At 38.0% G+C, this 26614-nt stretch overlaps 1 protein-coding gene across 1 annotated transcript; it reads left to right on the top strand.

Annotated features, from left to right (window-relative positions):
* Positions 1-4446: 4446 nt before the first annotated feature.
* Positions 4447-25035, top strand: prr13 (proline rich 13). Its single transcript, XM_051673484.1, has 4 exons — positions 4447-4537; positions 16528-16563; positions 20317-20672; positions 24759-25035. The coding sequence occupies exons 2-4, from the start codon at positions 16548-16550 to the stop codon at positions 24801-24803; spliced, it is 417 nt and encodes a 138-aa protein (XP_051529444.1). The 5' UTR covers positions 4447-4537; positions 16528-16547; the 3' UTR covers positions 24804-25035.
* The last annotated feature ends 1579 nt before the right edge of the window (positions 25036-26614 follow it).

Genomic DNA, 26614 nt, shown 5'->3' with positions numbered 1-26614 from the left:
GTTACTCCTTTGGTGTTAAGCATTTATAATTTTTAAATTAAAAATAACTACATAAATACTTTTAGTAATTGTTATTTAAGATTTGCTTTCTCTACTTTGAAATTGTTTGAAGTGGTATTTCTGTGTACATGAATTTGTATCTCCCCCCCCCTTCCAAAATAAGTGATGAAGGGCATGTTTTGCAAATGGTGATCACCACTAAATGAAGTTTTTATATTCCCATTGTTAGTATTCACATTGATAAGATGCACTGATTTAGACTACTTTCAATTACAATAAATTGTAATTGAAGGGCAGAAACTACCGTACCTGAATAGAAGTTGTTTTTTTTTACCCCCAAAAAATAGGTTTCCACAAATTTTACAACAAATGAAATGCTAGCAATGTTTTTCAATTTGACAGAGTTAAATAGGGCTTTTCCCATGCTCAGGGTGTTTAAAAAAGTTTTAAAACAGACAAGCAAACTACACCATTCAAGAACAAACACCGTGCAAATTAAAGAGACCACAGCAGTCCAAATTAACAGCATGCTTGAGATGTTATGGATCAGCATGTATGCATTCCCTCCAAACCTGTAGCAGGAAGTAGAGTTCATACCATATACATTATATTTTACAGTGACAACAATAATAATAAAATACATTTGTATAGCACCTTTCATCAAGTGCAGCTCAAAGTGATTTTACATTTAGAGAGTAAAAAGTAAAAAAAATAATTTACACAAGTAAATAAAAAATAATATTCACACATAGTGTTTACTTTTCATAGCAAAATATGGAAAAAGCCAAACATTTACAAAATAAACAATCATTTACTTTTGTTTCCATTTTATCCAGTTTGTCCTGTTCAGCAGTGCCATGTATGGGGCGTGGTGGTATCCCACAACCAGGAAAAAGCAGCTTTTGTGGTGTAAAGGGACTTTATTTAATAGGGTGCTTTAATGACCTCTGCCTGTATCACTTCGGATGGACTTGACATAAAATGAGCTAATGCCAACTACCAGCCAGACAGCAATATATGCTTCACTGACCACTGCCTGCATCATCAATTCATCTTATGATTGAATTGAAAGAGAATAAACTACTATCAGTTGTGGCCCATGCCAGGCGGGCAGCGATTGACACTCCAACCACCATCTTCAGTCTCTTAAAATGGAATTTACAGACCAAGAACTAATGCTAATTAAAGCCTGCCAACCAGCCCGACAGCAAAAGACACTTTACTGACTGCTGCCTACATCCCTGTAGTCAATTTTGAATGGACTGCAAAGACTCGTAATCAGTAGCCTTACAATTAATAATTATCATTAGTTTTAAATATTGCCTTACTGTCATTAAAAAAAATGTATACACTTAATCTATTCAATGAATACATGATTGTGTTACACATACTATATAGATAAATAATATTGGCATGTATACATTTATTGTAAAGCAAAGGACTGGCTCCACCAGCTGAGTCTGGTTTCTCTCATGGTTTTTGCCCTCCACCAACTAACATCTTTTGGAGCACTATGAATCATGGAGATTATAGAACGTGGAGTTAAGGCACTGGCTGGCTCATTGGTCTAGGTGTATGATTCTAGCTTTGGGTGTGAGAAGTCCTGGGTTTAAATCTGGGACAAGCCTGGCTTCCACTTTGAAGCTGCCTACTCTCTAGACATCTTTTGGGTTACCATGTGCCGAAAGTGTAAATTAAATTGCCCAGTGTCAATTTTCCATTAATTATTTAATGGGATTTTGGCCCAAACAAGGTAGTGGATTCAGTCGCATATGGACCACAGAGCCTTTTGTGCTGGAGCTTTCGACCTCCACAAGAACTCTGCACTGCTCCTCTCTTTGACATTTGCGTAAACAGTATGCAGAGCACAGGTAAATGTTATGGTAGCCAAAATATTTAAGTTGGGAGAGCATTAGGTTGAAGATCCAAAGGTCTCTGGCTCAATCCTGGGTTTAGCAGAGGTGACCAGCGAGAAACTTCTGGACACTTGCCTGGCACTCATCACATTTTTGAGCATGTTGTCTTTCTGCCTGCTTGCTTCAGTATGACTTTATCCTCTGCACCCAGTAGGGCATACACATGTTGGTTGGGTCCATCATGTTATGGTTGACACTGTAATGGTTAGTGACTATGAGGGCCCCCAGCCCTCTTATAGGACCCTTTTGCCTCACTGTTTCAAATTAAAATTTTTGAGCCACAATTTCAGTTTTGCTTTTTTAAACATCAATAGTGTTTGTTGTATAGAAAATGTATGAGAATTATTTATATATATAGATAGATATATATATATAGATAGATAGATTTTTTTATTTTTTTTTTAGTCGTATTGTATTTGATGTGTTGAATTGTAATGTCATACATTTCAATAGACCAGTGGTGCTCAAAGTGTGGGGCATCCTGCGTGCGCAGCTCTTGACAGCCCAAAGCGTTGATGTCAGGTGCGCTCGTGTAAACAAGGCAATTCTTGTGTGCGCGCCAGTTTCAAATGAGTGACGAGGTCAGTTAACACTTAAAGTTTTTTGTTTCAAAGGGGGGCGTGACCCGAAAAAATTGAGAACCACTGCTATAGACCAAGGAGAGGACATCGTCATGGCTAAACTCTCTGAAAAGCCCAGGGTGTCCTTTTAAGATACACCAAGATTTACTGCTCTGGCAAGTATGGGCGAGAAACGTAAAAAAATAAGTCCTTACAAAAATGAATTGTTGGGTCTCAGGAAGATAATGACCTTTAACCTCGCGTGACCATGCGTACACATGCATGGACGTTGAATTTTGGCTTTGTTATAAGCAACGCATAATTTAAATTAATTTAAACTGACTGATCTCAGTTCATGTGGCAAAACAACATGGTGCCGATCACAGCGGAGTTTGTCTTTAAGAGAAACGCCAACAAAACTACATCTGGTTAAAAACCTAATTAAGTTTTTAGATTGAAACCTGTTTGACTCAACAGATTAGAGTCTCTAGTTTCATCTGATGTGCCATTTTTAAAATTTGAGTGATTTATAGCGAAATGCCACGCTGCTAAACACAATGTACACTAATTTGTACATTTGCAATTTTTTTCCTTAGAAATCCTATGTTTACTGTGCATTTTCACATTGACAATCAACTGGTTCATCCAAAAGCTGAAAAATGTTGCATTCAGAGGCTTTATATGGAGTTAGGATGAAAATAAGGTGCATTTCGAACTGTTCTGAGACCAGTGAAGACAGACAGCTCACTGTCAGCTGTTGCATTTTTCATGTCACATTTACTTTTATGACACTATCGTTTAGGACTGCGTCGAACTGTAGAAACAATCAAATATCGATATATTGCGATACTTTTTCTCTTGATATTGTATGGATACTTTAGATCCGTGTTTTGATATTTATATTTAACTATTTGTGTATTCATATTATGTCCAACATTTCAATAAAGAAGAAGCAGGTCGTCTAAATACCTGATGTGCCTCAGTGCAGTAAGATACTAAAACTGAGCTGCAGAATTCACTGTTTCTCTCGTGGACACGCTGGGCCTAACTTATCAAAGATGAAGCAAAACATTTTATAAAATACTATTGAATGAGAAATGTACCGAAATGTGTTTAATAGCACAATTTGAGGAGCACCTCAACATATGTCTCTCCTGTAAGAGTGACTCCAGGAAAAAGTCCTGGAGGGAAAATCAGATGCCATGTTGCACAAATACACAATGTTAGGCCCTATTTGTTACTTTTAAAAACTGCCAACAGTGCAATTTGTTAGGTAAAATTAGACAGTATGCCATACAGGGCCGTAGCAAGATAATCTGGGCCCCCTGACTGTATATTGCTCTAGGCCCCTTTCCTATTAAAACATACAGTTTAGAATTTGTTGTGGGGCCCCCTGGACCTTTGGGCCCCTAGAATCGTTACAACCTTTCACCCCACTAGCTACAGCCCTGTTGCCATATTCCATACTATATAAAGTGTTAATATTTAGCCAGCATATCTGATCGAGAACCACTCAAGATCATGGTTTAATCACATGGCTACAAGTTACACACTTCTCATACAAAACAAAATATCAACTGTACCTAAACTCTCCCACATATCACAATGAAATGTTTGATACATATTTCTCCTTATCGGTGTGAGATGGAAGGAAACTTATTTTGTCTTAGTTTTTTTGTTTTGTTTGTTTTTTTTACATATAAAATATACTTTAAATAATGTGTTAACATTAAAACAATTTTTGTTGTACTTTGTATAAAGAACAATACAAACACTGAATTAAACGATGTACAAACAAAAATACAATTGGATCACATTTCAAAACATAATAATAATAACAACATAAAAAAAAATAACATATGCCCAATTAGAAAGTAAAACAAGGTCTTAATGCAATAGAAATGTGATTTTCTTAGTATTAACTGATAAGTTTAATGCAGCATGAGACATCGAGGGTGGGGCCGTTCAGAGTCCGCGCGACACGATGACGTCACCACGGTGATAGGTGTGCTCGCTGAATGCGGAAACGAGCGTCAGTGCCTTAGTTTCCCCAGCAAGCAGGTATGGCGTCTTTACATAATTGTTATTATTGGCGTTATTGATGTTGTTATTTGAAATATTTAATGTTCAATGTTTACAATGAAGCTGTTTACAGTCCTTTATGTTTTTGACATAAATAAAATCGCGTGTGAATGTGCAAGTATACAATACTGTGTGCAAGAAACATACATTATACAATAGGCCAGTATGGATAGTACTGTTGTTTAGTAATGACATGTATAACAAAAAGCTGTTGTTTATCCAGGGCGTCTTCCTGTGCTGCGCTCAGATAGCTCCAGATGATATGGAGGACTAAGTGCAGAGGCTTAAACTATCTTTAGATATTCATTTAAAATGTAAACGCTTTTAGATGAATTTAGATTAAAAAGTTTAATATAATTTTATATGTGCAAGCCTTTTTACTTTGTGCTTGTGTATCCTACAATATAATTTGAACCATGTGATTTAATGTTCAGGTGGAAACCCACTCTGTCAGGGCCCCTAATAAGAGGGCTTGATCAGTGGCGCACTGCAAAATTTTTATATATATATATATATATATATATATATATATATATATATATATATATATATATATATTGCCTTTTCTGTACATGATTTTAGTCCTTTAGAATGTGTAAATCCTCATGTTGATATGCCAACCTGGCCTCATAGAATCACATTACTGTAACAAATGGTATTGCTGTTCTCTTAATAACAAGGTTAATTACTTTTTCAATACCAAGCTAGCCTTTTAAATGAACAGACATTTAATTGACATTTTGACAACAGTCAAAGAAATTGGAAAATAACCCTTAACATTTAAAAAACTACCATCAACTAGAACTATAGACACAAAGCCAAATATAACTTTAAAGGTGCAATATGTAACAATTATTATTTTTTTTTGCCAATGTGAGAACGGCTTGTAACGCAACTTAAAAAATGAGCCCTTCCTGGACTTCCTAGGTTGCCGATTAAAGCCTGTAGACTGATTTTCATGTGAAGGGAGCAGGTTGCTTTTGCCGGGAAAATCCAAAGGATGACGTTTATGCGAGCTCCCGAGAGCCTTGCCTCAGTGCGTCTCTTCCGCTATTTAACAGCGACAACTGTCTACAACACTAGGTAACGTTATCTTAGAGATGGAATCCAGCAAACGTCCAGCTCCCAGCACATCACCGACTCCTACACAAACTCCGAGTGAGCCAAAAACATTTTTTAAAAAATGTATCTACTGAATCCCGTCTGGCTAAGCGGGAACGTGATCATGGTTGAGCGAAAACTAGAGTGAACATCGGCAGGGCATTTGATTCCTGGAGGGACCTTCGTTCGGTTTTGGGGATCAAAACTGAACCTGAATTGGCATTCTTCTTATTGGACAGGTAAGCTTACATAACTGCAAAGCATGTGAAATATAGTGCCATAAGGATTGATCTGTGTCATTTTAGCTAACTTGATCTTGTCTGCTGACGAATTGCAAGCTACCTTGCTTCGTAACATTCAAATAATTTCAGCGATCTTTTCTTTATACTAAAAGTCAGGTATGCTGATTCACAGTAACTGACATAATGTTAATCTGTAATTATTCAGCAAGGTAAACTACAATAACACATGAAATGAATGCTAGACAATGTTCAAGATAATGCAAAAGACCCATTCATTAGTGTAACAAAACTTGGTTATACAGAAATTATATACATTCTATTATTATAAAACAATAGTGCATCGATATATCAAAATGACAGTTGTGATGGAATCACATCAATACTGAATTGTCAGCATATAATTTACAGTCTATTTTTTAAATAGCTACTGTCATCATCCACCAAATTTAGCTAACAGCTATTGATAAAGCTGGCTAGCTAGCTAATGCCGTCATAAGCAATCGTATAAATGCAGTCAATGTATCATGCAAAGAAAAGTGATTACTTCAAACTACAGTCTCGCATAGCCAGACCTATATCCACACTTTGTTTTAGCCCTGTTCCATCACTGGAGAGTCAAATATAATATACAGTCTCAAAGTTTGTAGTAAAACAATCATAACTGTGTGATTTTAATTATGCTACCTCATCTGTCAGCATGATGTCAGTGAATCACGTTCAGCCTCTTTGTACGTTACGTCATTGTTTTGGTCGATGCTCGCTCGTGTCCCTTTGGAGTGTGTGCATGAGCACAAGCAACAGGTAGCTGGCTGCAGTTCACTTAACAGCCACAGGTGTCAGTAATAACAAGGGATTCTGAATCTTACATACTGCACCTTTAAGTTGATGTCTTAGTATTTAAATGGTCACTATGCCACGGGGTCGCTAATCATTACTGAAACAGACCTACAACTTCTCATTTTTAGGCTAATGTTAAAGTTAGGCTTGACCAATTTTATCGGACCAGCTACTAGGCGGCAACAATAGTATGCATGTTTTTTTTTCTCTGGATAACAAGCTGGTTGCTAATATATAGCTAGGCGCTAACAACTTCACTCGCACTGTATGGCAACATACGATTGCGTGGTATTTCAACTTGAACTTAATATTTAAATCATCATTATGCCACATTGCCATTATTAATTACAGGACTTAGAATTAGCTGATTACAAATGTATTTTAGTTGTTACTACAACAAAAATTTTGCTGTAACTTTTCTGCCACATTTTTTAAACAAAGGGAAGCCATCTTCAACCAACAATCCTTCTGCATTTTTATGGAACCCAGAATACTTCCAACTATTAGAAGGCGAATAAAGCGTTCCTCCTTCCACCATGCTTTTGTCCACGTTGCTTTCGTTTACATCAGAGTGCGCATGTTCGTTTGTGCCGCATACACGCAGTGTTCTGAATCTTGATTCGTTGGTGGGGTAAAAACCATTTGTGATCAGAAAAATCGAAACAATTTAGCTAAAAGGTTATCTAGAATTATTTATGGTGTGCATGTTAATTACTGTGATATACCGTCACATGCCTAAGTTCAACTGACAGAGTATTGGACTTTGACAAAGAAGACTGGGGTAGTCAACACATGAGCCAAAAGTGTCATAAAAGTGCCACAAAATGACGTGGTTGCTACAGTTGTGCTTTTCATCTCACATTTGCTTTTATTACACTTGGTTTGGTTTACGTTTAGGGTAGGGTAGTTTTGTTCACCACACATTTGCATTTATGACATTATCCGTTCGGTTTAGGTGTAGGATTTAGGGTAGGGACGTTTATTATTATTATTTATTATTATTATTTAAAATTAGAAAAACTTAAGGTTTTTAAGTTTAATGCTCTGTCATTTCACATTTGTTTTTTATGACACTATTAGGTAGGTTTATGTTAAAGGTTAGGGAGGTAGGTTTTGTTTATTTTAAACTCCATATAGCATTAACCTTAACCTAATCTTTTTGGGAAAACATTTAACGTACTTTTAGCGCACCCTCAGTGGACGATTCACTTCAGAACTGCAGCGATACATGTAATGAACAACAATTTTATTTAGCAAAATGTGAGAATGTCAGTGTCATAGAAGAACCACAGAATGACGTGGATTATTCAGCTGTTGTGTTTTTCATATTACATTTGCTTTTATGACACTATCGGTTTGAACTGTGTTGATAGTGGCGAAGAAGTTCAGCACAGAGTTTTTTTTTACTGCATGTTGAGAGTAAAAGTTTTTTTTTTCTCTCTCTCCCAATTTGGAATGGCCAATTCCCAATGTGCTTTTTTAAGTCCTCGTGGTCGCGTAGTGATATGCCTCAGTCCGGGTGGCAGAGGACGAATCCCAGTTGCCTTCTGCATCTGAGATCGTCAACCTGCACATCTTATCACGTGGCTTGTTGAGCGTGTTGCCACGGAGACATAGCGCATGTGGAGGCTTCATGCCATCTACCGCGGCAACCACGCTCAACTCACCACGCGCCCCACCGAGAATGAACCACATTATAGCGACCACGAGGAGGTTACCCCATGTGACTCTACCCTCCCTAGCAACCGGGCCAATTTGGTTGGTTAGGAGACCTGGCTGGAGTCACTCAGCACACCCTGGGATTCGAACTAGCGAACTCCAGGGGTGGTAGCCAGCGTATTTTACCACTGAGCTACCCAGGCCCCGAGAGTAAAAGTTTTGACTTTTCCGTGTAATGTGTGTCCAAAGACCAAATCCATGCAGTCCAATTGTCATTGAAAAATGGCTCTTTTAATATCTTTTGTGTACTTTACAGTCAGTTGTTGATCAAAAACAACAAAAGAAACATTTAATTCTAATCATTTACGTTTACATTTATTCATTTGGCAGATGCTTTTATCCAAAGCGACTTACAAAAGAGGAAAACATAAGCGAATCATCTTAGGAGACAGTGGTATGAAAAGTGCTGTATTACAAAGTATCACTAGCATCATAATAGTATTCAAAACAGAATAAAGTTCAAATAAAGGAATTTTTTTTTTTTTTTAATGACTGGTTAAGTGATCATGGAAAAGACACATCACTCATAGCTTGGATGCTGTAAAGAAGCCATTCGACCTAAACACTTCTGTCAAAGTCCCTGCAGCTGGTCTTAAAGTAGTAGTTTTAGGAAATGTTCTACACGTCTGTGTGAATTAGAGATCGACTGATGGTGGGTTTTGCCAGTACTGATAACTAAGGTGGGAAAACAGGCCGATAGCCGATTAATTAGCTGATAATTTTTAAAATCTATAATATGAATGAAAGTGTTCACTTAATGTAAAATAGTGCTGAACTTAAGTAAGTATCGCTTTCCATGGCAATTCTTCAATAAATTTGTCCCTCACTGGTACCTTCATTAAAGCCTTTGTCATCTGAAATTAATAAAAATATTAACAAAAATATTACAGGTCAAATGTGTTTGTTGTTCAGCCAAATAGCTACTACTTCATCACTACAGAGAATATTTATTATTTTATTTAATTGTCATATTAAATCTATGAATAATGCACAAAATATAACATCAACTCATGTCTTGTCTTTTTAACTGAAATTTTAGAATGGCATAGTGTGTGTGTGTGTGTGTGTGTAATACATTCATGTGCCCTCACATGAGCACATTATATATAACAGTGTGCCCTGTCATGAAAATCAAATTTATATTTCAGATTTATATACTTGACCATGCTCTTATGTTTCTTTTGCACATAACTACGTCATAACATAGGAAGCTTGCACAGAAGTTTATTTTGTCAGAATGAAGAAAAGTTTGGGAAACTTTATGATTATGATGAAAAAAAAAAATATTAAACTGTTCCTGTGCACGTTCATTCACGCAATGAACTGTACTCATGCTTGATCTTCTGAAGAAAGCGAACGGCCGGCCGATCAAAGGCAAAAACTCGAAGAATTTTCTCATATTAATCTACTTAGCAAAAAACCTCTTCGGAGCACTCATGTTTATAACCTGACTGGAACAAATTGGATGCCCCTCGCCCCTCAACCCATAACCCATCTCATAAGTTACTTTATTTGATTCAAAATGACGAATTAAGAGGAAAGGTAGGCAGCTTCCAAGCTTGACTTTGTAACACTGTTCTAACCACTTGAACAGCTAATGTTGTTAGCGTCCTCTCCACCCCACCGGCAATACAGTTATCCAGTGCAGCAATTGGTTATACACAAATTAATTATCAAACCACCTTTAGTTGTCTTAAATGATAGATTTCCCCCCCCCCATTAATATATGTAATGATAAAGTGTAATGTATATATTCCTTGCAGGGCTCCAGACTGTGACTAAAATGTTTGCAAATGCGACCAAAAATAATTGATTGCAACAATAATTAAAAATCTTGTCGCCATTGGTGACAGTCAGGTTGTGTGCGTTCATATTAGGTTTCGTCAGATATCATCTTGTGAGTTATTGAATACAGTTTTAGAGCGTGCACCAGTGTGTCGCGCGCCTCTTTTCACCCGTTTTGTTGTGATTATGAGCTTGCTGCACTGCACACGACAACAAAACCAGCGAGAGAGAGTCGTGAACAAATGACTTTTGAACCGGGTCTTTTTCAACAATCACCCATAAAGAACTGAGGATTTGAACTCTGGAGCTCAGGTTAGCAGTTTGAATCAGAGTCACTTTCTCAGTGAATCAGCCGCCAGTGAGTTCACAACTGGGAGCACAGACATTTCAAATTAAGAGTCCCATGTGTATTTAGGGCTTTATAATTCAAGATCCTGCACCACTTATATACACTGGCGGCCAATAATGTACAGACTTTGCTGTTTCAGAAGGAAATTGGTACTTTAATTCACCAAAGTGGCATTGAACTGATCACAATATATAGTCAGGACATTACTGATGTAAAAAAACAGCACCATCACTATTTGAAAAAAGTCATTTTTGATCAAATCTAGTCAGGCCCCATTTCCAGCAGCCATCACTCCAACACCTTATCCTTGAGTAATCATGCTAATTGCTAATTTGTTACTAGAAAATCACTTGCCATTATATCAAACACTGCTGAAAGCTATTTGGTTAGTTAAATGAAGCTAAATATTGTCTTTGTGTTTGTTTTTGAGTTGCCACAGTATGTAGTAGACTCAATATTAGGTCAAAAATGGCAAAAAAGAAACAGCTTTCTCTAGAAACGCGTCAGTCATTCATTGTTTTGAGGAATGACGGCTATACAATGCTTGAAATTGCCAAAAAACTGAAGATTTCATACAAAGGTGTACACTACAGTCTTCAAAGACAAAGGACAACTGGCTCTAACCAGGACAGAAAGAGATGTACATCTGGCCTTCCACAATTAAACAAGAGGATAAGTACATCAGAGTCTCTAGTTTGAGAAATAGGTGCCTCACATGTCCTCATCTGACAGCTTCATTGAATTCTACCCGCTCAACACCAGTTTCATGTACAACAGTAAAGAGAAGACTCGGGGGGTGCAGGCCTTATGGGAAGAATTGCAAAGAAAAAGCCACTTTTGAAACAGAAAATCTTTTGAGCTTTTGTGGGATCAGCTAGACTGTAAGGTGCGTGAGAAGTGCCCGACAAGACAGCCACATCTATGGCAAGTGCTGCAGGAAGTATGGGGTGAAATGTCACCCGAGTATCTGGACAAACTGAAAGCTAGAATGCCAAGGATCTGCAAAGCTGTCATTGCTGCACATGGAGGATTTTTTGATGAGAACTCTTTGAAGTAGTTTTTTTTTTTTTTTCTCAAAGTGTAATAGTAATTTTTCACATTATTAATGTCCTGACTATACATTGTGATCAGTTGAATGTCACTTTGGTGAATAAAAGACAAAAAACAATTTCTTTCCATAAGAGCAAAATCTTTACATTATTCCAAACTTTTGGCTGCCTGTGTGTGTGTGTGTGTGTGTATGTGTGTGTGTGTGTATATATATATACATATACACACACACACACACACACAGCTCTGGAAAAAATTAAGAGACCACTGCAAAATTATCAATTTCTCTGGATTTACTATTTATAGGTATGTGCAATAAAATTTTATTCTATAAAGAACTGACAACAATTTTCCAAAATTCCAAATAAAAATATTGTCATTTAGAGCATTTATTTGCAGAAAATGACAACTGGTCAAAATAACATAAAAGATTAAGTGTTATCAGACCTTAAATAATGTTTTAACTTAGGAAGAGTTTAGAAATCAGTATTTGGTGGAATAATCCTGATTTTCAATCACAGCTTTCATGCGTCTTGGCATGCTCTTTACCAGTCTTTCACATTGCTTTTGGGTGACTTTATGCCACTCCTGGTGCAAAAATTCAAGTAGCTCGGCTTTGTTTGATGGCTTGTGGCCATCCACTCTTGATCATCATCTGTGATGATCTAGGGATGCTTCAGCAAGGCTGGAATCAGGCAGATTTGTCTTTGTGAAGGACGCATGAATCAAGCCATGTGCAAGGTTATCCTGGAAGAAAATTTGCTTCCTTCTGCTCTAACAATGTTCCCCAACTCTGAGGATTGGTTTTTCCAGAAGGACAATGCTCCATGCCTCTCAGCCAGGTCAATCAAGGTGTGGATCACTGGATCAATCTCCAGACCTGAACCCCATTGAAAACCTCTGGAATGTGATCAAGATGTATGGCCACAAGCCATCAAACAAAGCTGAGCTGCTCGACAATATGACAATATTTTTATTTAGGAGAAATGTTGTCAGTACTTTATAGAATAAAACAAAAATGTTCATTTTACTCACATACCTATAAATAGTAAATCCAGAGAAACTGATAATTTTGCAGTGGTCTCAATATTTTTTCCAGAGCTATATATATATATATATATATATATATATATATATATATACAGGTGCATCTCAATAAATTAGAATGTCGTGGAAAAGTTCATTTATTTCAGTAATTCAACTCAAATTGTGAAACTCGTGTATTAAATAAATTCAATGCACACAGACTGAAGTAGTTTAAGTCTTTGGTTCTTTTAATTGTGATGATTTTGGCTCACATTTAACAAAAACCCACCAATTCACTATCTCAAAAAATTAGAATACATCAGAAGACCAATAAAAAAAAATATTTTTAGTGAATTGTTGGCCTTCTGGAAAGTATGTTCATTTACTGTGTATGTACTCAATACTTGGTAGGGGCTCCTTTTGCTTTAATTACTGCCTCAATTCAGTGTGGCATGGAGGTGATCAGTTTGTGGCACTGCAAGGTGGTATGGAAGCCCAGGTTTCTTTGACAGTGGCCTTCAGCTCATCTGCATTTTTTGGTCTCTTGTTTCTCATTTTCCTCTTGACAATACCCCATAGATTCTCTATGGGGTTCAGGTCTGGTGAGTTTGCTGGCCAGTCAAGCACACCAACACCATGGTCATTTAACCAACTTTTGGTGCTTTTGGCAGTGTGGGCAGGTGCCAAATCCTGCTAGAAAATGAAATCAGCATCTTTAAAAAGCTGGTCAGCAGAAGGAAGCATGAAGTGCTCCAAAATTTCTTGGTAAACGGGTGCAGTGACTTTGGTTTTCAAAAAACACAATGGACCAACACCAGCAGATGACATTGCACCCCAAATCATCACAGACTGTGGAAACTTAACACTGGACTTCAAGCAACTTGGGCTATGAGCTTCTCCACCCTTCCTCCAGACTCTAGGACCTTGGTTTCCAAATGAAATACAAAACTTGCTCTCATCTGAAAAGAGGACTTTGGACCACTGGGCAACAGTCCAGTTCTTCTTCTCCTTAGCCCAGGTAAGACGCCTCTGACATTGTCTGTGGTTCAGGAGTGGCTTGACAAGAGGAATACGACAACTGTAGCCAAATTCCTTGACATGTCTGTGTGTGGTGGCTCTTGATGCCTTGACCCCAGCCTCAGTCCATTCCTTGTGAAGTTCACCCAAATTCTTGAATCGATTTTGCTTGACAATCCTCATAAGGCTGCGGTTCTCTCGGTTGGTTGTGCATCTTTTTCTTCCACACTTTTTCCTTCCACTCAACTTTCTGTCAACATGCTTGGATACAGCACTCTGTGAACAGCCAGCTTCTTTGGCAATGAATGTTTGTGGCTTACCCTCCTTGTGAAGGGTGTCAGTGATTGTCTTCTGGACAACTGTCAGATCAGCAGTCTTCCCCATGACTGTGTAGCCTAGTGAACCAAACTGAGAGACCATTTTGAAGGCTCAGGAAATCTTTGCAGGTGTTTTGAGTTGATTAGCTGATTGGCATGTCACCATATTCTAATTTTTTGAGATAGTGAATTGGTGGGTTTTTGTTAAATGTGAGCCAAAATCATCACAATTAAAAGAACCAAAGACTTAAACTACTTCAGTTTGTGTGCATTGTATTTATTTAATACACGAGTTTCACAATTTGAGTTGAATTACTGAAATAAATGAACTTTTCCACGACATTCTAATTTATTGAGATGCACCTGTATATGTATATATATATATATATATATATATATATATATATGTATATATATATATATATATGAGATCTAGCTTTTGACACTTAGGACAATTGAGGTACACAACTATTACACAAGGTGCAAACATTCATTGATGCTCAAGAAGGCAACACACTACTATATGCATACTATGCTTTATGTAAATATCTGCTTATGTAGATTCTGAAGGGTAGTACTAAATAAAAAATAAAAATGTTTTTTGTCTCTTATATTTGTATAAATTATGAAAGGGGTGTGAACACTGAGTCATTTGGGCTTTTCTCTGTCAATGCTTTAAATCAGCTTCTGAAGCATCCATCACTCTGCATAGTCTAGTCACATGGCACAACAAACTACATGCAGGGTCAGTGATTGTTTTAATTTAACCTCTAGAGGGCGCCATTATACTGTAATGAACATTGAACACTCCAGCACCTGCCACGGAGGAATTAAACAAACAAAAAATCAAGAGTTGATATTTTCTGATTGACGATAGTTAAAAAACACAACTTTCGGCCCTGATTAATCAGTAAATCCAATATATCGGTCGACCTCTAATGTACAGTGGCAAGAAAAAGTATGTGAAACTTTTGGAATTAGCTGGTTTTCACATGTATAGACAAAGCACAATGTGCTTAAGCTAACAATACACAAACAATTATAATCTTTCATGTCTTTATTGAACACATCCTATTAAACATTCACAGTGCTGTTGAAAAAGTAAGTGAACCCCTTGGCTAAAGACAAAAGCTAATTAGAGTCAGGAGATGGAGGTGTGGGTTAGAAATACTTTGACTTATAAAAACACTAACATTTTGAGTTTGCTATTCACAAGAAGCATCGATCATGCCTCACAAAAAAGATCTCAAAAGACCTACAATCAAGAATTGTTGCTTTGCATGAAGATGGAAAGGGTAACAAAGTTATCTCGAAGAGCTTAGATGTTCATCTGTCCACTTATAGGCAAATCATCTATAAATGGAGTCGATAAAGTACTGTGGCTATACTCAAAGGGCACACCGCAGAATGCTCAGTGAGTCAAAAAAGAAGCCTAGAGTGACAGCTAAAGACTTGAAGGAATCATTGGAATTGGTTAACATCTGTGTCCATGAGTCTACTAAATGGAAAACATTAAACAGCCATGGTGTCCATGGCAGCATACCACGAAGGAGGCCACAGCTTTCCAACAAAAACATTGCTGCACCCCTGAATTTCACCGAAGACCAACTTGACACCACAACACTACTGGGAAAATGTTTTGTAGACTGATGTCTTGTTTGGCAAGAACACGCAGCACTACTTATGGTGTTAAAAAGGGCACTACATACCAACATGAAAACATTATCCCAAAGTTGAAGTACGGTGGAGGGAGCATCATGGTTTGGGGCTGCTTCTGGGCCTGGACCACTTTCCATCTTCGAGGGAAAAATTAATTCCAAAGTTTATCAAGATATCCTACAGGATAATATTTGGTTGGCTGTGCGCCAGCTGAAGCTCAGTAGAAGTTGGGTGATGCAGCAGGACAATGACCTTAAATATCAAAGTAGATCCACTAATGAATGGCTTCAGAAAAAGAAAGTCCACCTTTTGGAGTGACCCAGTCAGAGCCCAGACCTTAACCCAATAGAGATTTTGTGTGGAATGACCTCAAGAGAGCAGTTCTTACCAGACATCCTAAGAATATAGCTGAGCTGAAGCAGTTCTGTGAGGAAAAATGGTCTAAAATTCCTTCTGAACGTTGTGCAAGTCTTATCCACAGCTACCGGAAACACTTGGTTGAGGTTATTGCTGCCAAAGGAGGATCAACCAGTTTTTAAATCCAAGGGTTCACTTACTTTTCCACAGCACTGTAAATGTTTAATGGGATGTGTTCAATAAAGACATGAAAGATTATAATTGTTTGTGTGTTGTTAGCTTAAAGGAATAGTTCACCCTAAAATGTAATTCTCTTTTTATTCATCCTGATGCCATCCCAAGATTTTTAGAAGAAGATAGAGCTCTGTCAGGTCCTTATAATGCAAGTAAATGGGTGTAAAATTAGTTTCAATTGGATGCAAATTATTGATCTCCTTACATCCATAAATTAAGTAGTGAAAGTTCAGCTATTTAAAATCTTGCTTGTGTATGTTTTTGCTTTCGTTGCAGATCAATTGGACAAGACAGACATGTGGCCGAATCAAGGTGACCATTGTTTTCAGTTTTCACTGAAATCATTTATTACATGTGTATTGATTTTTGCACCAACATTTACGCTTGTGTTGCACCGAAATGAATGAAGCATATTATAAAAATAATACTGACTCTGACCACATTGTATTCCACGTTTGAATGTTTATGTGATTGAATGAGATGGTAGGGCCGACCCAGACTCTGTTGGTGCCCTAGGCAAGATTGCCTCCACCAATTGCATTTATATTTTAGGAAAGGGTCCCTACCAAGGGGACCATCATATTTGGGGGTCCTCGGCATCAGAAAGTTTCATAACGATCAAACACATGATTTCAACCTGGTGAACGATAAAACAGTTGAAACGGTTCCATAGACATACATTGAAGGAGGGACTCGAGTCATATCTAGAGACCAGAATATCATAAAGACTTGTAGGTGAACTCTTGAGTTGGTCTGTCAAAGAACTGTAGCAACTGCATAACAATGCGCTTCAAGCCACTCCAAGCACCTCAGCAATAGAGCGCAACAGTACCCGTCCACTTTTTCTGCTGCCTTGGTTCCAGAAGTAGCCTTTTCTCACATTTATTTCTTCCATAGAGATTTCATAAAGTACTTCATAAAAGAGGTCTAAGCCATGAAGCAAACCAACTAGCTCAGAGGTGTATCACAACATTACAGACTTTGATTTGAAGCAATAAATGTTTGAAAATAGAACAAAAAGACAAAGTACTATACAACACTGTGTATATACCATCTTTCGTGATGGAATGAAGCATCCCATGAAGAATTGTGATCTATAAAAATTTAAAACAGGAAAAAAGACTATATAGATATTTGCAAATACAAATACATTTGAGAGTGTAGGGAGATCGGTTTGATTGTGTTTACAGTGCATCATGGGAGTGGACAGTCAGTGCAGAACTTTTTTGGTGCGCTGTGGCCAAGACTCTGAATTTTTTAATCTGTTCAGTCATAGATAATGTAGTTCTTTACCAATTAAATATGATTTTGAAACGATGAAGTTAAAATAATGTGGACTGAGACTTCAACAGAGGCATATTCAATCGATAGACAACTTTGAAGCTCATGGTACAGTAGGTCTGTTTATAAGTTATCATCAAAAATCAAGTTATTTTTAATTTATTAAAGGGGTCATGCCATGAGGAATCAAATTTTCCTTGATATTTTGACATATAAGAGGTCTTCTATAAAAACATACTGTAAATTTCAAAATTCAAAACTTAATTCCCAATGCAATAAAAGCATTTAATGAAACCAAGCTGCAAAAACATTTCGTTCTCTACTCCTGCGACTTCCCTACGTCATTTGGGGGCTCAATATTTCATGACCGCCTCTACAGCTCAAAACATTGATGCCTACTTAAAATCATTGCACCCTTGAACCAACTCTGAAGAGGAGAAGCTATTCTCTGTCTTTCAGCTGCTGCCTCTTGCTGTTTTGAGCACAAATGCATCATAGAAGCGTTCTTTCACCCATCTACACAATTTTTAATTGTTGGTGTATGTAAACATGCACTGGATGGACGTCTTTTGACCGTTTAGATGCATTTCCAGTGATGCGATTTCAGTGCAGGATGAAACTGGATGTTGGTGTGTCTTCAGCATATTTCAGTGTGGATTGCATATTTTTCGGCTCATATCAATGTGTATTGCTTGTGAACCAGTCATAAAACGATTCAAGCTTTGCAAAGGAACTTTGCAGTTCTTTCCTGGTTGCCCACTAAAGCTAAACAGGGTTGAGTCTGGCCAGTACCTGGATGGGAGACCTCCTGGGGAAAACTAAGGTTGCTACTTGAAAAGGTATTAGGGAGGCCAGCAAGGGGGTGCTCACCCTGTGGTCCGTGTGGGTCCTAATGCCCCAGTATAGTGATGGGGACACTATGCTGTAAAAAGGCACCGCCCTTCGGATGAGATGTTAAACCATGCTCCTGACTCTCTGTGGTCATTAAAAATCCCAGGGCACTTCTCGTAAAGAGTAGGGCTGTACCCTGGTGTCCTGGCCAAATTCCCCCCGTTGGCCCTTATCTATCATAGCCTCCTAATAATCCCCATCCCTGAATTGGCTACATCACTCTACTCTACTCTCCTCTCCATCAATAGCTGGTGTGTGGTGAGCGTACTGGTGCACTTTGGCTGCCGTCGCATCATCCAGGTGGATGCTGCACACTGGTGGTGGTTGAGGAGATTCCCCCTATACTATGTAAAGCGATTTGAGTGCTTAGAAAAGCGCTATATAAATGTAAGGAATTATTATTAATTATTATTAACTGTTATTGACGGATGGGGCAGTTAAAAATACTTGGACCCGATGCAAAACAGTAAGTAAACCGTTCCATTCATGAATATTTCGAATGTCATGACTGTTTGATAGTTTATGATGCTGACATCCTGTTTATACCAGGCGCGCCTATTGACGCAACGTGACGCGACACAACTGCTTGAGGCTGTCTACATGGGGCGCATCGACGCAAACTTTCTAAACCGTTTATTTGTGTTGTTGGCATTAGTAGCACCAACGCATGCAGCGCAAAATGGAACCCCTGAAATTGTTTTTTAATATTGAGGAGCCTGTTCATACTCTTCAGAATGAGTTTAAAAAATATCTGAATTTGAGGGGCTGCATGATATTAGCCAATCAGAACAGTGGGCATTTACGTTAAAGTTTTAAGGAGGCGCCTATGCCAAAACTGAACGTTTCAGACAGGACCAGAGACAGGGTGGAAAATTATCATATATTACTAAATAATGAATGTTTTAATGCAAAAAATCAAACAAACCAAAAAACATTATTAACATAAAAAAGAGCATTTCATGACCCTTTTAAGTATCAGAAATGAATGGGATTTTTACATTAGGAACCTGACTGTTGCACTCTATTGCATAGTAATGCCTTGGCAATCACCCGCAACACCCTAGCATCATAGCAAACATTTTTTGCACTGGAAGCACCACTCACATTTTCTTCTAACTTTTGTCTAATGGCTCCACATTTACCTTGGTTATAATAAAAAATGCCCCTGTTCCACAAGTCCATGTTATCAGTAAAAACAGAAACATGCAATATCTTCATTATCAAAATCTTTTATCACAGGCAGTGTTCAGAATCATAGCAAGTATAAGTCTATATTATTAAACACTATTATATCTTATTAAATAACAAAACAAATCTCACAAAGTAATTCAAAAGTATTTCAAAACTGACATTCAGATTAATTATTTGTCAACAATTTAATCTGTTTCACTCTCTATGATAGAAAAACAGCAGTATATGAAGCACAGACAATCTTCCAAGAAAATTGAAGATTATTTTATTTTTCTGCAAGAAAATAAATAAATATAGATGAGAGCTGTGTTATGATTACTCTATGCATGTCTTAATGGTGCACTTAGTAATGTTTAACTCTTTAAGAAGTCTTATTCCTAAAGAAATTAATTGTACTTTTGACAGATCTGTTTAAAATGATGTGTACTCACATGAGATGAAGAGTTCATATCATATCAGTAGCATAATAAAAGCTGTTTTTTTTTTTACATAGAGCAGGTCGCCTCATGTGGGCGCACATATTAAGATGACCAGCTGACTATCTATAAAAATTATTGTTCATCGTTAGTTCATGTTATCTAATACATTTACTAATGTTAATGTAGAACCTTATTGTATAGTCTTACCATCTATTCTATATGTTTATTCATTTAATAATTTCTGTTATTGTCCATCTCATATTTGTTTTGCTGTGATATGCAGGACCTCCAGTTCAGCCGCCCAATCCTGCATTTCCTCCACCTCCAAACCCTTCATATCCAGCCATGCCCATACCAGCCCACCCACCCGAACAGAACCCTGTCTACCCACCAGGCATGAATCACCCCATGACCCTCCCTTACATGACACCAAACCAACATCCCTTTCCTCCAGCTGCCCCCGGTCCACATGCACCATTTCCTGGTGTAGGGTACCCTTGTCCTGTCCCGGAGTTTGGAGGACACCCAGCAGGTATGAGTGTGCCTGGTCATAAGAAACACAAGAAGATGAAGAAGATGAAGAAAGGCAAGAAAGCTCATAAAGTTAACAAGGAACACAAACACATGAAGCATGGCAAGGTAAGAGGGTGAATGTTGAGTTACTCAGGTTAAGTGTTCAGGTTAGAGGTCTGCATGGGCCTTAAAATGAAAACCAAACCGTACCTGAAACTGTTATCTGACCCTTCTTCAAGCAAGTATTGTTGCAATAGGCTGTATTTTATGTAAGCATCATAGGCAACACTTGCAACAATAAATATACACAATTTTAAGAAGGCACAGGGGACCTCAGCACAATCTTTGTGACACTTGTGCTAAAAACAAGCTAGAGGCAGTGCAATGAATGGAACAGAACATGTCTTGACATGCGTTTTTGAAACTTGTAATCTTTTATAACTTGACATGGTGTCTAAAAAATGTGGCAGTCCTGCACAAGACACTGAAGAAACAACGAGATGCAGTGCAACAGTCCAGCATATGTTTACATAGGAAAGCAATGGAAAAAGAGAGCAGACGCGTACAAAAACAAGTTCGGTGTGAACGGCCCCTAAATCGTTTGTTCGCACATGTCTGTGAAAGTGCGTGTGCGAAACAAGTTAGGTAGGCCTGTTTATTTTTTCATTAATTACAAACCCGAAGTCATACTTGGAAAAACGTACCCGAAACCAACCCGGATACCAGTGGTTTCTCAGGTCCTGTCGGGCCCAGGTTGGGTTGCAGACATTTAGTTCATGTGGATGAACTCGAGAGACATCAACTGTGTAGAAATTATAACTCTTGTTAAATTGGATAGTAAAGTAAAACTCATGACAAATACTTAATAGGTGAAATTGTTACCAAACAGAACTGCAAAAATACTGACTGTTCTCAGCAACATGAACATGCAGAACATATTCCACTGCTTGTTAGGTTTAGGTTTGGGCTTTGAGTTAGGGCGTATGGTTAATAAAATATGCCTTACTGTTGACTGTATTGCATCATGTACAACTAAAAAACTTGCTTTTGGTGCCACTTTGTGGACATTTCACCCGGAAACTGGAGCTCACACGTGCAAATACAATCAACAACACTTCCAGCTTTAGCCACTGCGGCCAGTGATTAAAATTTCGGTAAGCACAGACTTTTTTCAGCAACTTAAAAAAAACAACAACTTTTGACTGTCACAGAATTAACAATGAGATCAGTCTGGTTTTCAGACAGGTTTGCTGAACACTCCCTCGTCTTCCATTGATTAAAGGGATGGTTCACCCAAAAATGAAAATTCTCTCATCATTTACTCACCCCCATGCCATCCCAGGTGTGTATGACTTTCTTTCATCATCAGAAAACATTTGAAGAAAAATAGAAAAATATCTTAGCTCAGTAGGTCCTTAAAGTGCAAGTGGATGGTGATCCAACCTTTTGAAGCTCCAAAAAGAAGCGATGATTTATAGTTTAAAAAGTACTTAAATATTGATGTTTTTCACAGCAAAAGCGACCATTTCACTTTAGAAGACATTAACCAGTGGAGTCCTATGGATGACATTTATGCTGACTGTCAGTTCTTTTTGGAACTTCAAAGGTTGGATCACCATCCACTTCCATTTTAAAGACCTACTGAGCTAAGATATTTTTCTATTTTTCATCAAGTGTGTTCTGATGAAGAAAGAAAGTCATATACACCTGGAATGGCATGAGGGAGAGTAAATGATGAATTTTCATTTTTGGGTGAACTAACCGATAGTCCCGCACTAAGCTAACAACATTGGTTGAGTCAGTATTGCTGGTCAGGACACGTAAACAGAGCAATATTTTGATAACACCACAGAGTTTATGTTTACACTTTTCAGGGGAATCAACTTAGCAATGAATTACTTAGGCCACGTCGACACTAATACATTTTTGTTTGAAAACGCACATTTTGGCCTTCCGTCCACACTGGGACAGCGTTTTAGACAGCAAAAACTGAGTTTTTTTGAAAACGCCATCTTCACGTAGTAGTATGAATGTGGAAGACGGAGATATCTGAAAACCATGAGGTATTTGTTGTCATGTGACGCAGTCATGTGATCCATTCAACCCAAAACAATCAAGATGGCGGCCCACATTATAGCGGCGTTATTGTGCCTGTTATTCACTTTGAGAGCATTGTTAAAGATAAATGTTACTTTGTACAACCTTCACAATGCATTCCTTCATAGGCGAAGCAAAGTTTGCTCGGAATTGCTGTCCAGCGACTAGTGTTGTCACGGTACCAAAATTTAAGTAGTCGGTACCGATACAAGTGAAATTTCACGGGTCTCAATACCAATGATAATGTGCTACTGATCACACAAATTTTGTTATTTCTTATAATTTAATAATTATTTTAATAATGATAGTTTAATGATTATTATTATTTTCCAGAACTCCACGTTTTTAAAGTTTAATTACATTTCATCATCAAAATGGTGTCTAATCAATGAATTCTTAAAACTTTTAACAAGTGAAAATGGAACGTTTCAACATGTCATTGAATTTATTTTTTCAAACTTTTATTCAACAGCAGTCTTGCTTGTGATATATTGCTTGATTATTATTATTACAGTGAATATTACATTTTACTATACAGTTGTTATATATTTGTCACAATTTCTTCAATTTCAGGCATCTAGCTTTTATTTTGAATCGTGCTTTTATTGTGATGAGTGACTTTTGCCGAAAGCTTCACTTTTCCTGATAAACAGTTCGCGACATGGCACAGTGTGATCATTGACGACTTTTATGTCACGTTTGAAATCTCATCTCTTTTCACTGGCCTGTGAGTCTGAAAATTAAATGTAGGACACAGTTTTTGAGTGTTTGGACTTTAGATTATTGTGTATGTGGTAATTTTGAAATGTTATTACTGTGAAGCACTTCGGTCAACTCTGTAGTTTTAAATGCTTTATAAATAAAGTTGAGTTGAGATTAAAGTGCAAATGCTGTGATTTAATTATATAAATATGTAGTTTACATGTGCTGCGTGGTTCACAGTAAAAAAAGGCACCGTCCTTTGGATGAGATGTTAAACCGAGGTCCTGACTCTCTGTGGTCATTAAAAATCCCAGGAAACCTCTTGAAAAGAGTAGGTGTGTAACCCCGGTGTCCTAGCCAAATTCCCCCATTGGCCCTTCTCAATCATGGCCTCCTAATAATCCCCATCCATTAATTGGCTCTAACACTCCACTCTCTCCTCTCCACCAATAGCTGGTGTGTGGTGAGCATACTGGCGCACTATGGCTGCCGTCGCATCATCCAGGTGGATGCTGCTCACTGGTGGTGGTTGAGGAGAGTCCCCTGTTCACTGTGTAAAGCGCTTTGAGTGTAGTGTCAGAAAAGCGCTGTATAAATGTAACGGTCATTCATTCATTCATTCACAGTAGATCAGTGCTCTGCTCTGTCATCTGATACAACGTGTCATGAATGATTCTCAAAGGCTGTGGAGTTTCCAGTGTATGAGCGGTCGGATTTATACATTCAAAGTACACAGCTCATCCCCACTAAGATGGCAGCCGTTAGTGGTTTAATAAATCACACTAGGACATGTCACGATTTTAATTTGATACATTTTCCATTTCAGTGTAAAAGGAGTAACAGAGCACGCGTTCAAAATAAGACTGTGAGCATTTTAAAGCAGTCATGTGTCAGTCTGCTGGTGCCAGATTGAATCGGTGCTCGGTACTACCGGTATTGCAGAAACACTGGTATCGTTACATCTTTTTTATTTTAGTATCGACTTGGTACCGAAGTACCATCACTTTTGACAACTTTTGAGATTTTTCGCATCCACAGTAAGGGGATTTAAGCGTTTTTAGATGTTTTAGTGTGGATAAGCAACTTTTGGAAAACGCTTGAAAACGGCTGTGTGGACGATAGCGCTTCGATCCGGATTAATGTGGACATAGCCTTATAAGTCAACTCTGCATATTAAACAGATATTTATATTATTGGCCAAGCTGAAGATGCAGTGCGTTTTTTACAGTTTATAACAGGGCCCAAGCTCTGTCTCTCTACCTCCAAGGGGTCCTTGGCCTGAAAAAGGCTGAACTCCCCTGAATTAGAGTGATGAAACTTTAACTGTCAATGTGGCCAGACTTCTTTAACTCCTTTGCGTAATTATAGTGTTGTTGAAGTGGATCGTCACTGAAATCTTTTTTTTTTTTGCAGCATTCCTCTTCGAGCAGCAGTAGCAGCAGCAGTGATTCTGACTGAAGATGATGATGCTTTTATGCACTGATTATTTTCCTCTCTCTTAATAAATAGATTTATGTCTAATTTCCAAATGTCTGGGCAGATAACTGACCAAATGACCATCAGCAATAAAATGGATAATCATGTGGGGGTGTAAAGTAACAGAGTAATTGTACACCATAATAATAGTTAAATACACTGATCAGCCATAACATTAAAACTACCTGCCTAATATTGTGTAGGTCACCCTCGTGCTGCCAAAGCAGCGCCAACCCGCATCTCAGAATAGCATTCTGAGATGCTATTCTTTTCACCACAGTTGTACAGAGCAGTTATCTGAGTTACCGTAGACTTTATAAGTTCAAACCAGTCTGGCCATTCTCTGTTGACCTCTCTCATCAACAAGGCATTTGCATCTACAGAACTGCCGCTCACTGGTTGTTTTTGGCACCATTCGGAGTAATTCTAGAAACTGTTGTGTGTGAAAATCCCAGGAGATCAACAGTTACAGAAATACTCAAATCAGCCCATCTGGCACCTACAATCATCCATGAGATTATCTGATCCACCAATTGTTTGGCAGCAGTGCAGTGGATAAAATTATGCAGATACGGGTCAGAGGCTCCAGTTAATGTTCACATCAACCATCAGAATGGGGAAAAAATGTGATCTCAATGATTTGGACCGTGGCATGATTGCTGGTTCTAGATGGGCTGTTTGAGTATTTCTGTAACTGCTGATCTCCTGGGATTTTCACGCACAACAGTCTCTAGAATTTACTCCAAATGGTGCCAAAAACAAAAAAACATCCAGTGAGTGGCAGTTATGTGGATGCAAACGCTTTGCTGAGGAGAGAGGTCAACAGAATGGCCAGACTGGTTCGAACTGACAAAGTCTACAGTAACTCAGATAACCGTTCTGTACAATTGTGGTGAGAAGAATAGCATCTCAGAATGCTATTCTGAGATGCGGGTTGTCGCTGTTTTGGTGGCACAAGGGGGACCTACACAATATTAGGCAGGTGGTTTTAATGTTGTGGCTGATCAGTTTATTGTACTTTACTACTAGTAATATTGTACTTTCAGTGAAGAGTGTAATTGACTGCAGTACAACAGTCACCAAAACAGTCTTTGACCTAAAGTAATGCATTTTAATTATAAGTTGGGCAAATTTGACAACTATATTAAAATGTCAGACAATTGCTTCAATTTGTGAATTGTGATTAAAAAGGTTTCTTTCCTTTATGCATCAAAGTTACTTCAGTGAGAAAGTATCTTCACTCTCTTGATTTTATCAATTTCTTTAGATGAAATTTAAAATTAATGCTTGCTTTGTAATACTTTCACTCAAGTATATTTTGCCTGGATACTTTTGGGTTATTGAGATTTGATTTTGAAATAGCACCTATATTTTAAAGCTGAAGTGTGTAATTTCTGTGCCACTAGCACCACCAGAACAGAAATGCAAAAGTATACAGTATATTTTTAAAGCTTTCCTAAATATTGCCCTGTCTGCCGCAGATCAAACAAACAGATAGTCCCGCCCCAGTTTCATGCCATTGGTTGAGTCAGTGTTGTTGTGTTGGGCTGGACGGGCCGCTGCACAGGAATTTTTATAGTGCCACAGAGACACAGGGCTCTATTTTTGTGACCGCTCTAAGAGCAGTGCAACATACAATGCTCATCGTCTTATCCAATTTTCATGAGAGCACTAAATCTGTGCAGTTTCTGTGCCAGCGCAAAGCGCAAGTGGGTGGGGGTGTTTGCGCTGTCTGTGGGTGTATGTGCACAAACTGTGGGTGAATTGTATGTTAATGAAGTGGTGCAAAGCGC

This window comes from Myxocyprinus asiaticus, chromosome 35, assembly GCF_019703515.2.
Source record: "Myxocyprinus asiaticus isolate MX2 ecotype Aquarium Trade chromosome 35, UBuf_Myxa_2, whole genome shotgun sequence".
Classification (NCBI taxonomy): Eukaryota; Metazoa; Chordata; class Actinopteri; order Cypriniformes; family Catostomidae; genus Myxocyprinus; species Myxocyprinus asiaticus.
Note: the sequence above shows the minus strand (reverse complement) of the source record. Positions and strands in the feature narration are given on the sequence as shown.